Source organism: Bemisia tabaci, chromosome 2, assembly GCF_918797505.1.
Source record: "Bemisia tabaci chromosome 2, PGI_BMITA_v3".
Lineage (NCBI taxonomy): Eukaryota > Metazoa > Arthropoda > Insecta > Hemiptera > Aleyrodidae > Bemisia > Bemisia tabaci.
Window position 1 is genome coordinate 66290276 of NC_092794.1, and position 18766 is coordinate 66309041.

The 18766-nt window shown below is 43.4% G+C and overlaps 1 protein-coding gene across 3 annotated transcripts in view; it reads right to left on the bottom strand.

The window, feature by feature from the left end:
- Positions 1–18766, bottom strand: part of sowah (ankyrin repeat domain family member sosondowah) — a 118840-nt gene that overhangs the window by 88700 nt on the left and 11374 nt on the right. For all 3 annotated transcript variants that reach the window (XM_072296109.1, XM_072296107.1, XM_072296108.1), the window contains one exon: positions 373–417. In XM_072296109.1, coding sequence (XP_072152210.1) covers positions 373–417 — 45 coding nt within the window. The remainder of the gene's footprint in view (positions 1–372; positions 418–18766) is intronic.

The window sequence follows — 18766 nt, forward strand, 5'->3', positions numbered from 1 at the left end:
CTTTTTCAGTACATTCCAAAGAAATTCCATACCTCCTCAACAGAAAAATTCAGCGATTTTTCAGTGCCGCCATTTGACGAAATTCAACATTTTTTTTAATTTCTCGCTCAAATTGCAAAAATATGATAAAAAAATGAAAAAAATTCCGGATTTTCTGGCGGAATTTACGCGATTTTTTCAGTACTTCCGGACCGCCCTTTAAAAATCAGTACTATTTCCGGACTTTCCAGAAATTCCGAACTTATAGATGCCTGAGGTAGGATTTCCTGAATTATTATGATGGTAACTGGGCTTCCAAAGACCTACAGGAAGAAAAGGGGCATCATCAGAAGGAAAATGATGGAGAGAAAAAAGAAATAAAAATATTCTTACGCCAACTGAGGTTACGGAAGCAGTGTCGTCTTCATGGTCAGCGGCCTGGAAAATATATACAAAAAACAGATGAGGTTTGCATGAATGCTGAATGTGAGACACAAAGTTAATTTTTAATTATTATAATTACGGAAAATATATTTTAATCGCACGTAAACACGTCGCGAACCATAATTAAAAACACGGATCAGTTTACATGTGTGCATTTCTGACAGGCAGCGTTGTACCAAGTCGCGCGGGCGGGATCTAGATATTCGAATTCTGTTGGGAAATCTGCGAGGTTTTATGACGATTTGGCAACATGATGCTCGAGGTTAAACAAGTATAAATATGCATGTTTCACCGCGTATAATAGAGATTCCAGCATCGCACCACATAATTCTCCTCAGAAATTTTTATTTACGCAGAGCGTCTGACTTGATGCGGTTTCTTCGTATAATTAGTGGATGATCTAAATTCGCGGAAAAATGTGTTTGTAGCAGACAACACTGGAAAAACAGTCTCTCGGATCCAGAGTTCAGACTCTTAAAAATTCTGACAAGAAAAATGCACTTGATACAATCGGATTTTTCCTTGGATCAAATGAAATCCGCTTAAATTAAGAGGTTTGGCTTTCAATTCAAACAAAAATCCGATTGAATCAAGAGTATTTGAGCGGCTTGAAGGACAAGGCGCCGAAGTGCAGTTTTTGAAGAAATTGAGATATTAATGATTTTACAGGAAACTAGGCCTAATGTATGTTCTGTGAAAAATTCGCTCCCAAATTCCAATTTTCAAGCATGAAGAAGTCAGTTTGAACTTTCTTTCCGCCGTACGGATCCATGTAATTTCGAAACTTCAAACAGGTATTTCTCGAAATATCAAAAACTGTACTTATGCACCTTGTCCTCCAAGTTCCTCATACATTTTTGTTAATGTTTTCAAAAGCCTGGAGACTCTAGACCCAAGAGACTTTTGTTTCCATCGAAGAGACATAGCAAAATGGGGAGACTTGGAAAAGGTGAAATCGCAAGAAGACCACGCAGAACACATCAGAAAATATCTAAAATTATCTTCTTAATTTACGATTTGCGTTGTCCATATTGCGTTATTTCAAAATCACCGCTTTTCGTGCGGAGCTTTTCTCAGTCACCGGGAAGCAGGTTTGCCCAGAGGGAGACGTGAGAAAACTTAAATTAAATGAGCAAACATCCTCGCAAAAGGTTGCACATGTTTCATATGCATGAATTCAATTCAAAGATTGTGTTTATACAACACAAAAATATGAGGAGGGAACAAACGCTTTGGACCAAATGAAATCATTCTCGAGAGGGAATCTGCGAGAATTTTGCTTGAAGGTTAGGTTTTCTCACGTCCTTCTCTAAGAATCCCTGCTAGAAATAAGGTGTTAAGCATACTGCACGATTTAAAGGACGAACAGAGCAGATGGGATCAATCAAAGCTCCTGGCAATAAAATTGTGTGTTTCTCAACGAGATAACTGTTCGTGCTCCGCAGTAGGTTTGTTGCCTATGTGACGAAATTGAAGGCGAGGCTCAAGTAGAAGGTACCATGTCAATTATGGATGGTCTAATGAGTAAACAAAATTTAGGATGTTAGATTAAAGTGTGTTTTCTAATAACCATTCGGGCTCTCCGGTATGTTTCTTCCATAAGCAGCAAATCTGACGTCGAACTTTAAGTGAGCGATACCTTTTAATAGGTTACTAAAATAGTTTATTGCTGTTCAATCGAGTGATTGAAAGGAGTGTTTTTCAGAACCGGACAGAATCATGCAGGGGGATGACCACGTTATAATTTTCGTGTTTCTCGGTGAATCACTTTTTTATCTCTACTTCTTTTTCCTCATTTTTTCTATTCCCTCTACATGATTTTAGCGCCCTTGTTGCGATGACGCCTAGCACTGCTGCTCCTCATGAGCCGACCTCAATCCGGACCTGGCGTTTGGGAACCGCAGAGCACCCAAGTGCACTTGGGCCTACTACATGGCATAGTAGGCCATGATTCCGCGACTTGCACAATGGTTCGTTAGCGAATCAAATATACACGAAAGAACTGAGGGAACAAAGTTTTTACACTGAAAAAAAAGAAGAAAAAAACCTCCAGGCGTGAAACCTGTGCCTACGGGTTATATACATATCCCGTCCGCGTTCCGGGCGTAGCACCTGGAGCAATCAAATCTACGGTTCCAGCACCTGGAACTTTCGGCCTCTGAGCCCGAAACGGACGATCCGTCTATACAGCCCGTACTTTTTTTCAGTGTAGAGAAAAACGCCCGAACAGCAAATACTCTGTAAAACTAGTGAAATATTCCACTGACAAGGAGGTGACATTGCGTGCGATGTGACAGTCACGGCATAAGCTGAGCTTTGGTTAATCTGTTGTCAGTGTTTACGCGAGGAAAAGAAAACAATCCCTTCTCGGGCCCGGGCGACCGTCCCGGCTAAAACGCAAGAAGAGGGGCGGTTGCCCGCAAGGACCGAAGCTCGGGGGCGGAGGGGGAGGGGGCACGCGGCCACTAGAGAAGGGCGACGCTCAGCCAGTAATAATAATTATGATATTGGCGCGCGACAACTCAACAAGTGAAGATATTACCCCACTCCCCGGCCCAAAGAAAGGGGGGGAGGGGGGTGCATCCGGGAGCCGGGAGCGCCAGCCAGATAAAAACAGTCGACACTTGACTGGCCCCGCGTCAACCCCTTGAGCCGCTCTTGACACTGCGTCGAGAGAAAGGGCCCACTGTTGCCAAAAAATCCTGGGGATCGGAGGAGTGGGATTAGACTACACACTGAAAGAAAAATTTCGGTGTATTTACTAAGAAAAGGGTAAAATTACCAAGAATTCAAGGTTCTATTCGGTCCCAGTTTTTCTTTGATAAAATTACCATTTATGGATTTGGGAATTTTACCGAGAAATCTTGGTAACCGGTGACTCGGTCCGGGTACCGAGAAATCTCGGTAAAATTATTGACTTTCTCGGTAATTTTACTGGACCCCGGAAAAAACGCCAATATTTTTTATCGACTGTGGTAGAAATACCGAGATAAAATGGCAAAGTTACCGGGAATTGATTACCAATAAAAGTGGTATTCTTACCTGAAAAAAAAACGGTAAAACTACCGGTTTTTGGGTAAGCTTACCAGTCTGTCTTGGTAAAATTACCAATAATTGGTAAACAAAGTGAGATGGTAACGGTACCAACGGACCTTGGTAAAAACGCCGAGAATTTTCTTTCAGTGCAATTGGACCGAGTTAATCAGCAAGGAACCAACCCACATCTTCGGAAAAAAATGAGTTAAAGATAACCATTATTTCAGGTTCGTCCATAGAAGCCTACTCGCATAAAGTCTATTTGCACGGGGAATCTGATGGCGCATTCGTTGTTTCTGCACTGAACAAGAAATATTAGTCCCTAATTGCAAATTAGTGCAATTAGCTTCGAAAAGCACGCAAGTGCATTTAGAGGTCATCGGAAGGAAAGGCACACAACTACACTGAAAATAAGGGGAGAAAGTAAAATATTTACTAAGGGGACACGGGGCCACCTAAAATTTGGCGCATCCTGGGGGGGGGGGATAGTCAAAAAGCTGTTGGTAGCTTTTTTAAGCTTAGAAAAGCGTTTCGCGCTGAAATTTACCTCAGCCTCACCTTTTTTCAAAGCAATTCTGGGTCATTTGCTAATGGTGAGTTATTCTACCTGCAAGGGTCGCAAAATTCCATGAAAACTAAAATCTTGAAATTTCAGGTAAAATATTTCATGAAATTTCACAAATTTATGAAAGATAATGAAAAATGCGGGGTCCTTTCCACGATTCACAAAATGTAAAAAATGTGACTTTCTTCTATTTTTTTGTGTTAGAGTGCGGGTTTCATACTCTAGCCAGCCCCCGAAAAATATGAAATATTTTACAGCTTCGTGAAATTTCATGAAATATTCCACTGAAATTTCCAATCTTTCATTTCTTTCTTACGTTTCATGCCACCCTGTTCCTCCGGTCTTAATTTTTGATACACTTTCCCTCAAAGCTGCGGTGCGTAGTCGAAAGGCCGCAACGCCGTTGAGTGCCTTCGGGCAGTCCCGGCACGCGGCGGGTCTAACGAAATCATCACAGCAACCGTTCGCGAAAATAGGGGCTTTTCATTTTCCAAACCCCCAGCTCCCACCCTCTCTCTCCCGCCTTTTCGACGCTGTGACTTCCCCTGGACCCGAGCTCAAAGTTGCCTTTCATGAGTCGGCCTAGCGCGGCGTGCGGCGGAGGAAATAAGCTGAAACGGGGTGTGCCTCGGGCCTAATTTCACGCACTAAAATTAAAAGGTACTATCTCCATTATGACGTGGGCCCTTAGACCCATAAGAATACATGCGTGACAGGACCCATGTTACTATGAAACTAGTTTCTTTTGATTTAAAAGCGCGTAATTGAAGGCGGAAGTGTAACTCTCGAGGAGAACTGGACGCATTTCTGCCAAACGGAACTATGCGCATTAAAACATGAGCCCTGAGACCGACAAGAATATATGCATAACAGGGCTCACGTCATAATGCAATAGTTCCGTTTGGCGGAAATACGTCCAACTTTGTGACGCAAATTAAGTTCTCCGATACTAGACGATAAGTAACGTCTTGGTGATTCATTAACTGGATAGGCATGTGACAAAATTTTGCTATAACAAGCAGAAAATTTGCCCCTCATAAATACGGACCAAGAGACACGAAGCACCGGGATAGTCCAAAATTTACGATTTTAGACGCCTTCACTCCAAATAGGATACTGCGGAAAAAAATACTTAAGATGCAAATGAGTCGACACTTCAGTTTTAACCCCCCCCTCCACGCGCAACTCAAAATGATCGCCTCTATGTGATAGAGGTCCTCAAATAAAAACAAAGAGGAACAAAAGTTTTTCGACAAATATTAATCAAACTTGACCTGGAATGCATTTTTGTCCGTATACCACGGTTTTCTTTATCAAAAACAACCAGTGTTAGATTTGATCACCGATCTAGGTATTCACATTGATAAAAAAATAAATAAATAAAAAAAAAAAGAAGAAAAAAGTTTTGACTACTGAAGGAAGAAGGACTACGCATCTGTGTCAGGTTTGTGAATTTTAGCAGAAATCCGACAACTCGGGTACCGACATGTAAATTTCCGTTGTTAACATGCGGACGAATCACGTACATTCAAGATTCGAGCGGGGGAAGCGCGAAGATTCAAAAAAAAAAAAAAAAAAAAAAAAAAAAGAAGGCAGAAGAAAAATTTCATTGAAAGTGTAGACCTGCAACGAAGGGGGACAAGAAGTTTCCGGCGTAGAACAAGGTAATCAGATCTGGACACGACGGACCTCGGTTCGAAAACACGATCGCGAACAATCCCCCTTTGCCGTTCGCGACGCCCAAATTACAAGAGACCGCTGTGCAACCCCGATCTGGCATCGGAAAGGTGACGGATCGGGTATCAAGTCATCGAAAATATCCCGGAGAAATGGCGCCAAAACTGCATTGTGATTTGCAACACTCCTCAGTTGCCGAATTTTGGACAAATTTATTTCAGTGATGGACCAGGACCACCAGACTGGGTAAGAAATTAAGCACCACGCCACACATGCTTTCTCATCGAAATTTTGTGCAAAACACGTATAAAATCTCAAAAATTTTTAAAATCCACTCGTAAAATTATTCAAGAGTTACGTAGCGCACCTTTTCAAATTGTTGTACCTCTTCTTGTAACGCACCCGTAACGAAGTCCTCCCTCCTTTTGAATTACGTAATGCTGACCTGAAACCACCCCCACCCCCCCCCCACTTTACAAAAAATCAAGAAAACGCTGAGAAAACAGCTTGAAAAAAGGGCAGGATTTTCAATTTTTTGCACTGTTTTTTCAAATTTTTCTTGTACTCACCCCCTCACCTCGGATCTGTTACGTAACATTTATTCTGTGCTCGAACCCCCCTCCCCATTTGTACCGTAACGCTGGCTCAAATCCCCTCCCCCTAAGTGCGTTACGTAATACTTGAATATGCCTGTGTCACACTATGAAAATACTCCATCAAAATGTCGAGGTCAAGTGCTGTGATTGGTCCAAGTCGTCGAATAAGCCAATCACATCGCCTGACCTTGATATTTTGGCGGAGTATTTTGATAGTGTGACACATGCTATAGTCCCTATGCAAACCAGTGGATGAGTAATACTTCGTGTTTTTTTATATGGAATAGCTCTGTAAATATTTGACGTAAAAATATGGCGTCTGAACGTATCTAATTATTTTTTTTGCTATTCGATGACCCCAAACCAATTGAAAACAGGATTTTATGACCAGCGTAACTTATTCACACCTCGTTTCCAGAGTGTCTACTAAAACATGCTGGCCAAAAATCAGTGCTTTTACAGTACTTTTTCGGTGCATTCCCAGAAAATTCAGTATCTCCGCACCTTTAGTTGACGAAAATCGAAAAATTTCAAAAATTTGAATTTCTCGCTCAAATAACGACAAAAATGACGAAAAATGAAAAAAATTCCGGACCTCCATGCGGAATTTCCGCACTTTTCAGTACTTCCGGACCAACCTTAAAAAATCAGCTATTTTCGGACTTTTAGACACCCTGGTTTTGAGGTTTATGGTACGGCATTTTCCCAGTAATCCCCCTCCGACTAAAAAATGTAAAAAGACGGAGGTCGAGCAACGCCGGTGCGGCGAACTGGGTTGCATTGGGCGCGGACAAGGCTCTTCCGCATGGAGTCGACATGGTCGGAGGAACGGATATCGGCGCGCACATTTCCGCCAGAATCTCCGACGATCGGAATCGGAATCGGGGAGCGGGAAGCGGAGGCGCCGCGGCGACCGAAATCGCGAAACCGCAATCCGCGGCCGCCGCCGGGGGCTCGCGACGCTGGCGCTGGGGCTTCTGGCGCCACCGGCCTCCAGTCGCCGCGCCGCGCCGCGCCGCGCCGCTGATAAGACGGAACTGCACATGGATCGAGGAAGCGCCACCCAGGCTCAACTGCATCACTGAGCACGGGGACAAATATTTCGCGGACCCGATACTGCGTAACCTAGAGTACCTGTACAGCGAGAGTATAGACAGATGTGAAAAATCCGAAAATCCATCAGGCCTTCACCGATGCCTCCGCGAATAAAGTTAGGGCTCAGAAATGCAGCCAACTTATGAATTTCAATTATCCAGAACGATTTAGTAATACAATTGTTACGAACCATCGTTTATAAAGCACGTATTTGACTTAGTTTTTGCATGAATTTACTCATTTTTGTGGAAGAACGCTCATTTATGTACTTCCTTAGCCATCTTTGTTAGAATTGGAATCTACAGACTGGCAGTGAAATTTGGTACGTCAGAAGTTGGTTAGAGGGGTGGCTGCACTTTTGGGCCCTAAGCTCTCCATGAAGCGATCTGTCCATACTCTCGCTATACAGGTACTCTAGCGTAACCCAGCCGTGGTTGCGCCGGAATAAAAGTATCATCGATTCTAAGTCCAGGCTCTTGAAAAAATTTGACAAGAAAAAATGGACTACGTTAAGCAGAAAGGGACCAAGCCACATCAGCTATTGCCAAATTAATCGAGCAATTGATGCAATTGATGTTGCATGTGTGAGGAATTGCGTTTTGACTATTGATTCATATGTAAAAGATTGCGGGAAACACGATGGCGCCACTGGTTTTTTCTGAAATCCACCCCCAAGCTCAAAAAAGCTCGCGAATTGAAGCCAAAATGGGATATCCCACGCTATCCTGAGAGTCCACCTCTACATCAAGACAAACTCTCCAAGCAAAGATAGGGAGCAAATACATTGGCAGGGTTGCCATGTTTTCAGTTTTAGAGTCCCCAAATAAAGTGGCAGCCCTGTCAATGTATTTGCTCCCTATCTTTGCATGGAGAGTTTGTCTTGATGTAGAGGTGGACTCTCAGGATAGCGTGGGATATCCCCTCCATTTTGGCCTCGACTTAAGAACTTTTTTTGAGCTTGGGAGTTGATTTCAGAGAAAACCAGTGGCACCATCGTGTTTCTCGCGTACTTTTCCTTAAGAAACAACAGTCAAATCGCAAATTCCTCACACATGCAACATCTCTCTTTAATTTTTTACACGAATTAAATTTTTGGACGTAACTAGTGTTACACCAAACAGCATATCGACGGTGAAACTACCAAACCACGTATCTCGGTTTGCGACGTTGCAGACTTCCTGTCATACTTTATGTTTTAAATAGAGAACTACTCAACGTCATTTCGTGAAAACTTCCGTGATTTTTCCTCTTTGTGCGGAGAAAAATCTGTGAAAATTGTAATGAATGACATTGATTTGATCTCCTTCAAAAAAATAAAATGTGAGTGGAGATTTTTAAACATCGCAAACGAGATACGTGGTCTGGTAGTTTCACCGTCGATATCTCTTTGACGGTAAATTGTGCTCATATGAGTTTCTTCCCTCTGTATTGAGATTTTCAGCTTTATGCTGAATTTTTAACGCACGCTCGCAAAAAACTCCGACATACTGTCTTAATATTTTACATGAAAACGGTTGTGCAGATTTTTGTGCGAATTTAAGTAAATTATCTGCATAGTACGAAGCAAATTCCTTGAGATTTTCGAGGGAATCCGTACCAATGTTCTCTTCTAACAAATTAAATGGCTCAGTTAAATGGCAATAGCTGATGTGACTTTGTTTCTTCTCTGCTCAACGCGATCTAAATACTCTTGATTCGATCGGATTTTTGCGTATGTCGAGAGCCAAGCTCCTTAATTTAAGCGGATTTCCTTATGATTCAAGCAAATATCCGATCGAATCAAGACGATTTTTTCTGGTCATGGTCAAAGGGTATAAAAGTTTCGACTCAGGATCGAAGATACTTTTTTTCTTCTATAGTGTAGGGTTCTTTTTACGGTCGTTTTATAAACAGCTCCTTCCTTACTGCTGGATCATCCTCGACGAAGATTTTTCCTCACCATCCAAAATTTCTGGAGGGGGCCAGCTGATACTTTCTTCAATTCTAGGGGGAGCAGCCCCCTAGGCTGTACCCCCTTTCGTACGCACGTGGCAAATGTGGAGAAAACCACAGAAGTGCTTAAATTCTGATGCTGTTCTACGCCATATTTTTTTAAACGGGAGCCCCTTCTTGTTCTAGCTTTTCACGATCGTAAAAACAACGCCATCTAGAAGGGTTTCATTTTTCGCCGATGACAATAAAATACGAGTTAAAAAACATAATGAAATATTTAAAGACTCGATGCACAGTGGATCGAGTGCATGAAGTCCGAGTCAGGGAAGTCGGAAAAAATTTGGAAACTTTAAACGCATTTAACTCCGTTCATACAAAACTTTGAAGTTCTAAAGGTGGTTCCATAGGTTTCCTCGGGGAATTTTCTTCGAGAAGCACCCCTTAAAACGTAAAATGTAACTAAAGAAACATCAAAATTTGCAGTTTCAGCCAAAAATTTCATGTCCGATCTCTCCAATTGACTCGATCCACTGTGCGGCGTAGAAAAAATTACGCAAAAAGCGGTGCAGCGTCCTCAACTGCAATATTAAATTTTCCGACAGCTCGAAACGGCTTCTAGTTCGCTTGGGGGTCAGTACAACACGGGACGCAAAACCACTTTCCAGTCGCGTTTTTGTCAGAACGCGCTCGCTTGTCAGGGTATCTAAATATTCGCTTAGGAACCTCTTTTTTACACTTGCAACATCGGTGTTTATGAAATGGAAGCACCGATTTAATTGAAACAGCCCCGGAAGGCATGACACCCTTGCGTCCTCGCATGGTGACGAGAGGATCGCAGCATACTTTTATGCACTTTTTGCTCCTAAATTAAACTAAATGCTGACAGGGGAAAGCGATACAGGCCCCAGATTCTCCGGCCGTGTTTTTCAGTCCCTTGTAATTGTTAATTGTTTATTTGTCGTTTTAATTAATCTGCGAGTGCGTTTTTCACTGGGGGGAAAATCCTGTGACCCCAGGACGACTGTCATGTTTCTGCTTTTGGAACACTCGAAAGGAGGAAAAATCATAACTGTTAATTTTTTGACGGATAAGTGCCTTTCAACCCGAAACAGGTGAACAGAGCGCCTTTCAACTCGTATTTGATGAAATTTGCATTTACTCGTTTTCATCGGACGGTTTTTTGACCACTGCACAAGTGTTTGTTAGTTTTTAATTTTTATGATGTTTTCCTTTCCACCCGAGTCAGCTTCAGTCATGAACGGCAATTTATCAGAGCAAATTGATGTTGCCAAATTTTACTGATATATGCAAAATATCCGCACCATAGAGCGAATAATCATTCACGTTAAGAGGCTTTCTTACTCTTCTTAAATTATTCCCTTTACTTTCTACCTTCCGAAACTCGGAGGTTTATGACCTGCGAGTGGTTAGCGCATTGGATTACCACCGAAGCGATCCTGGTCAGAGGCGGATCCAGCAATTTGGCAACACCTGATTTCCTCCATTTAAACCTATGCTAAATAATCGATTCTTGTCGGAGCACCTGGCCTCTCCAAGGATCGATACATTTCTGTAGGTTTAAATGGAGAAAAGACAATGTTGCCAATTTGCTGGATCCGCCAATGATCCTAGTTCAGTCTTATAGTGACCGCCGCAAAATTTTTACCGAGGTCTTTTAACCCAAAGATTTGGTCGATTTGACACAGGAAAAACTAGTGCGAAAAATAAATTAATCAACAGCTTTGGGGCCGTTCGAGTATTGCGTAACGCACTAACGCACTTGGAAGGGGGGGGGGGGGTTGAACCAGCTTAACGGTGCGTTACAAGAGGGAGAGGGGGGGGTAGTCAATCTTAGCGTTACGTAAAAAATCCGAGGGGGGAGAGGGGATAAACAATTTTGAAAAAAAAAAAAGCGTATAAAATTGAAAATCCGGCCCTTTTTTAAAGCTATTTTCTCAGCGTTTTCTTGATTATTTGAAAATGGGGGGAGGATCAGACTAGCCTTACTTAATTCAAAAGCGGGATGTAGGGCTGCGTTACAGGGGGGAGGTGGGGGTAATACCTAAGCGGCCCAATGTTTTACCTCCTACATTAACAAAAATTTTTGGTAGCGATTACCTACTGCACGGAGAAAAAAACCTCGTGCGTGGGACCCGAAGTTCAGGTCATATGGATCTGTGAAGTTTTCAGATTGAGCATCTGAACACTCTAGGTCTATCTGCCGAGGTTCGGATCACACATCTGAAACTTCAGTTCTTACATCTGAAGTACTTCAGATGTAAGAACTGAAGTTTCAGATGTGTGATCCAAACCTCAGCAGCTGGACCTTAAGTGTTCAGATGCTCAATCCGAAAACTTCAGAGATCCATATGACCTAAACTTCGGGTCCCACGCACGAAGTTTTTTTTCTCCAAGTGTGTAGAGCAATTATAAGTCTATACGGGACACCCCGAAATTGATCATTTTAACGACTGGTTCTTCTCCGTGTCCACTTGTAAGTTGGTAAATAGAAAAAAATGCCACTTGTTTGACAACAGTGCGGAGAGACTACCAGTGATTTGCTGCCAAAAAACTGTTAACTGGACGGGCAATGAAGGCGCGGGACCCCGGTCGAAAAGCCTGTTACAAGTCCCATGTTTTTACACTTTACCCTCCCCGTGGCAGCGTTCATCTTTTTCCACTCTTTTATTCAAATCCGGGGCGGCGCGGCGACGACACGGATCCGCTCGGCTGTATTTTTTCTCCGCAATCGCAAATGGATGCTCTTGTCACACGCAACCACACTGTCTAATGCATTGTTGATTAATTCTTTTCCAGTTGACAAATTTTAAATCACTTAAACGCCGTTCCGCGCTTCCCCCCACCGGCGCGGCGGTCTGACAGACGCGAGCGTAGTACAGCAGCCGGTGCTTTTCGACCCGGGTCCCGCGTCGGCAATTGTCACGTTTCGGCGAGGGAAAAGGGAAAGCAGGAGATGCATGCCTCCAATATTAGCCTCAAAAGTCCGCACAGAAAAAAAAACTCCGGCCGTGGAAGCCGTACTTACGGGCTATATAGACATACCGTCCGTGTTCCGAGCTAAGAGGCCGAAAGTTCTGGATGTAGCACCCGGAGCAATCAAAGCTACGGCTACAGTACCCGGAACTTTCGGCCTTTGAGCCCAGAACGGACGGTAAGTCTACATGGCCCGTAACTATTTCTTCAGTGCGAGGGAGTCATCGGTGGTTGGAGAGGGACCTCTCAGAATTTGGGGTGCACTGGTTCCATAGAGAAAAAAAAGGAGGTGTTTGCATTTCGGGCATCGTGGAATTTTTTGATGATTTGATGACGTAGGTCGGTACAGCGACGTTTAGCGTGAAGGGGACGTCGCTGTACCGACCTACGTCATCTAATCATCAAACAATTCCAAGATGCCCGAAATGCAAACACCTCCTTTTTTTCTCCATGTACTGGTTCTGTATGGTCGATTTTACTTGCTCCAGAAAACCCAGTCCATTGGTACCTTAGCAATGGTGGGAGCTTTTACTTTCGGGACTACAACACTCAGGGACGTATTTCTACCAAACAGAACTATGTGTAGGTGGGAAAGATGGGGGTGTGCTCGTTAGTCGAGGGCTGTAAGAATGAATGGGAATTATAAAGCGCCAGTGACGTCAGCGGCGACGACCGAGCAGAAGGGCGACGATCTGAGGAACTAACTCATGAGCCCTGCCCGCAACGTTCTAGACACATGCCCACGGCTCATGCGAGTCACATTCAGTTGGCGCATAGTTCAATTAATTGGGCAAAATGTAAAATCTCGCTTTTCCAATTTAGCCATAGAGTACATAGAGTCGTAATGTAAATGAAAGAGCTGGCGCCATGTTCTGCTCGACGAATTCCGAGCCCGGTGTGCGCCAAGTTCGGGTCGCTTTTTCGATACATTTTCGATCCAAAATGGCGGTGTGGAATACGTGGTAATCCCTATCTCCTCTGTTGTTGTTGTTGTTGTTGTTGTTGTTGGCATCGGATGGCCGGGTACCCGTGTATCGCAAACAATCGATTATGTATCGAAAAAGTGACCCGGCGTCACACAGGAGTCTCGGAATTCGGGACATGAAAAATGCTTAAAAGTGGCGCCAGCTCTCCCACTTACATTACGACTCTATGTACTCTATGAATTTAGCAAAAGGAACCAAGTGCCAAATATATGCGGGACTCGTGAGTCGTGGACGCGTATCTAGAGCGTTATGGACAGGGCTCATGAGGTAATTCTCAGATCGTCGCTCCTCGGCTAAGTCGTCGCTGCTGACGTCACTGTCGCTTTATAATCCCATTTATTCTTACGATCCTCGACTAACGAGCACACCCCATCATTCCCACCTGCACATAGTACTGTTTGGTAGAATTACGTCCAATTGTTGATCCATTTATTAGGTGGAAGGTTAACAACGTGCTGAAGATTTCGTTTCGCAAATAAACCGAAGTTTGCGAAACCGTGCCCTTAAACTTGAATTTGTGACGAAATAAACATCAAATTTTGAAATTTTAGCCAAACATTTAGCTCTTCTTAGCTCGTTCCACTGTGTGCCGGAGCGCCTCTATGGTGCGTTCCGTCGAACGAGCTAATTGAAGGGGTCGGACATGGAATTTTTGGCTAAAATTTCGAATTTTCATGTCTATTTCTTCACAAATTCAGTTGCAAGGGGTGTTTCGGAAGGGAAATTTCACGAAAAAAGCAATAGAATCACTCTTGAACTTTTTTGTTTAATATTTTCGAAAATATAAGCTTTGATAGTTTCCAGATCTTGTCCAACTTCGCGCCTATTGACTCGATCCACTCCGCGGCATTGAGTGGAAGCGACATGGATTGTACCACAGCATTCCTCGAGCAAGTGTGTGTATTGTTGGTGATAATTGTTTGAAAAAAAAAATAAATTCGGGTAAATGAGAATAATTGAGGTGGGCAGTAGAACTATCCGTCTCCGACAACGAGCCGGCGTACAAATTACAAGCCGCTTCCTCGCTTGGAACTTGCCTGATGGAGGGTGAATTTCACGGGCGCCGAGTTGTGCCGCGGCGCCTCGGAGGAATCATGAGTCTGGGAAAAGAGTAAGCTCGCGCAGCCGGCAGTCATCCCGAAAAAGTTGCTCGGGTACCTTGAAATTCATCCGCAGAGAAGGATCCCAAGTTCACTGAGGCGCATTCACTCTCCCCAAATGCGACAGGCATCGCGCGGTTAAAATCGTACAGCCACGACCCGGATATTTTCAAACGTCATCTTGGCTTTTTTGGCGATGTGAGATAGATCGTATTCGATACATCAAACAGGTGAGATTGTATCGATATCGATTGGTTCAAACTGTTAAAATAGCCGCAAAAGTCAATTCTGAAATCGGAGGAAGCGGGTCTTTTGTGACAGATATTTCATTCCTCTGAGTGCCAAATGGCAATGAAATGTGAAATTGTAAGGAATTATCCGACTTCCAGCTCCAGCACCATAAACTCTCGGCCTCTGAGCCCAGAACGGATGGTACGTCTATGTCGCCCGTAACTTTTTTTTCAGTGCATGAATTTAGGTAATCTGCCCCGTTGACTTGCTGGTTAATATTGTTCAAAAGAAAATTAGGAAACATTTTGGCGACTTAAGTGCAGCTGTTTACTTTTCAAAAATGCAAGAATTGAATATTACTGAGCAAGCTAATTTTTCGAGTCTAAAGTTGAATGACTGAGCTGGCAACACCAACACGACTGATTGTTTCACTCTTTACTTACTAATGCTTGTTCTCGCCTTTCTCGGCCAAATCCTCGGGGCTATCTTCCCGAGCTACCGAACGGAGCCGTCAACATTACATCACGAGTTAACGCGTTGGTAACTCAGATTACTCGAAACTTATGACTCCCTCTCTCCTTAATAATACTCGAGAATTATCGGTGGGTCTTGGCACAGGGCACTCGCTGAGCACATATGATACACTCTGTTTCCAGAGCAATTCGTTGCAACTGGGCGACCGACCAAAGACTAACGCATACAACGGGATCCTTGACAGCCGCAGGGATTTGCGATTTCAGTGCGGTAAACTATGTCAAATTTTGCGAAAAACACGATGGTGCCACTACTTTTCTCTAAAAAAAACTTTCAAGCTCAAAAAAACTCTCAAAGGGAAGACCGTTTTGGAGGGGATCGCCTACATCAAAGAGTTCACCCCTGGATTCAGTTCGACACTCCATGCACAAATAGACTAATTTAGTGGCTAAGTCATTCAATATAATATCGAACCCTGGGTTCAAATGTAAACAAACACAGAAAGAACATTGTTTCTGATTCGCGCCCTTGGCGCCATGGCGGTAGAATGCGTCCAAGAGTTTCTTACAAACGAAATTTCTCGTGTTTAAGTCTTTAATTGATTTTTGACCAGTCATTGACTAAATTTTGATAAATTGACACAATTAACTAATGAAGGATTCGCACATGAGATTATGCTAGTTTGTTTTTGTTTGAAACAAAAGTGATATATTATATCGAATGACGTAGTCACTAACTCAGTCTATAGGGAGGAAATACATGAACAGTGTTGCCATTTTATTTGAGAACCCAAGGCTAGAACCGCGGCAACCGTGATAAAATATTTGCTCCCTTTTAGAGCATGGAGAGTTTGACTGGATCTGGATATAGACTCTCTCATAACTTGGAACGCTCCCTCCATTACGGTCTAAAGGGTTGTAAGGCGCCTCTTCCTGAGTTCAGGAATTCGTTCCAGAGAAAACTAGAATACCATTTTAGGAAGAGTATGGCCACAGCGTCTCATGGAGACTAGTAGGGCTGCATACTTTCCAGCGGGGTGATAGGTGAAATTGATAGACAAAGCTATAGACAAAGAGGACATAGGGAGTATGGAGCGATCTTATTGGTTGATATGTGTGGTTCCTATAGACTAAGGAAGAAAATTATGGACTAACTTTCTAATTTCTCATGGGTTGACGTTAGTTTGTCCATTACCTACCGCTTTTGTCCTTTGCAACCACCCGCTTTCACCAATAGGATCCCTCCATATCCCTTTTGTCTTCTTTGTCTATATCTTTGTCTATCAATTTCAATAATTAGCCCGCAGGCTGTTATAAAACAAGACGAGTGGCATGAAACACGCAATTCCAGATCTTTTTATGGCATTTTTGTGCTTCTTCAGTACTTTCGGATGGCCTTCAAAAAATTGGTGCTCCCTTCGAACTTTCTGGATTTAACGGACCAATGAACACTCTAAGGAATGTATCCATCGTATTCTGCGTAAGACTTCGTTGACGATTGATGATATGCCAGATGGTCAAAGAGACATAGTTAGAAATAGTTTTAGGGTAAAATGTGTTGTTCGGAACGTCAAACCCAGTCTAGAAAACAAATAAAGGTGCTTATCGATTTTTCCTTGATAGTATCGTCATTTTCCTAGACATTTCCAAGTTTTCCCTGACTTTTTGAAATTCCCTGTTATTTTCCGGTTTTCCCGGTATTCCCTGACTGCGGCAGCCCTAATTTTCTTTGGGAAACCCTCTACTTTTTACTTTAAAGGAAGTTTGCATTTCTTGATTTATCCAGTGGTAAAATTGGTGCATTGCCTGATGGTGGCTGTGAAAATTCCGCTTGGACAATAAGCACTAAGCAGCGCATAGCCGATTGGACGAGAGTCGGGGACGGAGACCCAAATGGGGCAGTCGGCTGCTGCGGCGCGGCGCACAGTGGCTCGAGTCATTCAGAGAGGTCGGACATGAAAATTTCAACTAGAACTACAAATTTCGATGTTTAATTCGTCTCATTTAAAATTATAAGGGGTGCTTCTGAAAGAAAATTTTACTAGAAAACCAATGGAGCCACTTTCAGAACCTTGAAGTTTTGTATGAACGGGGTTATGAGCTTTTAAAATTTCCAGATTTTGTCCGACTTCTCCTACTGACTCGGTCTACTGTGCGGCGGCGCGAAGGAGCGACTCGCGAACCGTTGCGCGTTGCGCTGCGCAAAAAGCGGAAAGGGGCCAATGCAACGGAGTGGCGCCAGGGCGGGCCGAGGATGGAACTGGAATTAACTTATCAATCAAAGGATCAAAGTATGAAAGCACGATAGCGCTCAGCAAATACTTTATATATGTCAATCGCGGCTAACTTATGTGTCTCCGCGCGCCGACGTCGTATAAGGAGATTCCTGACCACGTCCATCACCGGTGGTCCCTCCGTTTCACAAACGCCAGCCGCGGCCCGGCCGCCACACCGCCGTCCTAGCGAAAAACGTCGTATGAACCCTCAGATTTTGCCAAATTTCCTCTGATAAAGCATTAATTTTTGACAAAATATGTCAGTATTTCACTTTGAGACTTTGACATATTTTAGATCTAATCGCGAATACATTTCTCTGAAAAATTGAAAGAAAAATTGTCCAAAGTTTTCCTGAGAATTCGTGTATCATTGAAGGAAATTTGGCAACGTTTGAAGAATATTACGGCGTTTTTCCATAGCAGAGCTGTACACCGCTCTGCCGCACATAGCGCCACCGCACCGACGACGTCTATACCGCTTCCATCTCCCATTCTTCTAGCCCGCACCACAGTTCTAGGCCAAAAGAGCATAACTCCCATCCGAACCCTTGATGGTTACGTCGTTTCTTAAGAACACGGTGAAGTTAGTACAGATTAGGTCAGCGAGCGCAGCTTTCAAAACTTCGATCTTCTCGTGTGATCGCGGTCTCACTGCAGATGGTGTTAATCGAGAAAAATCAAGTTTTTTCTCATCGATGGTCGAAGTGCTGTGGCGTGATTCGCGATATATCGATCGTTATGCCATTTCAACCTATGGAAAAGGATTGATAAACAGGGTGTTCGCAGCGAGCACCTGAATAATCGATTCTTTACCATAGGTTTAAATTACTATCAATCGATATATCGCAATTCACGCCACGCCACTGATGGCCAAAGTGCGGAACCACGTATGTCCATTGCGGTATTTCAAAATGTTCGCCCCTATTGCATTTTTTTGATGAAGAACAAGCCAACTGAATATTCTGCTGACAGAGAAGAAAAATCAGGGAAGCCTCCAAGAAATTACGTCCTCAAGTCTTCCGAGGATGAAATTGAGTGTGGCTGGAAATTTGCAACGTCGCAAATTAGGATGCGTGGTATTGGACTTTGGTCATCGATATTTCCTCGAGACTAGACGTTAGGCTGTTACGCTCTTCTTCCAACAACCCATTCAGTTCACACGCAGAGCGCAATAAGGAACGTTGCGCTCAATTTAACTAATTCGTCTTCAATCAGCTGGTATAGGCAAATGAGCGGCTATATGAGCGGCTCAAGAGCAGTAATAGTTGCTTGCAGCAGTTTGAGCATTTTAACGGTTTCAGTTCTGGTAGCATCTTGCGTACGTTGCGCTCATTTGCACCAATTCGCCTTCAATAAACTCATAGGCAATTTGAGCGACCCAT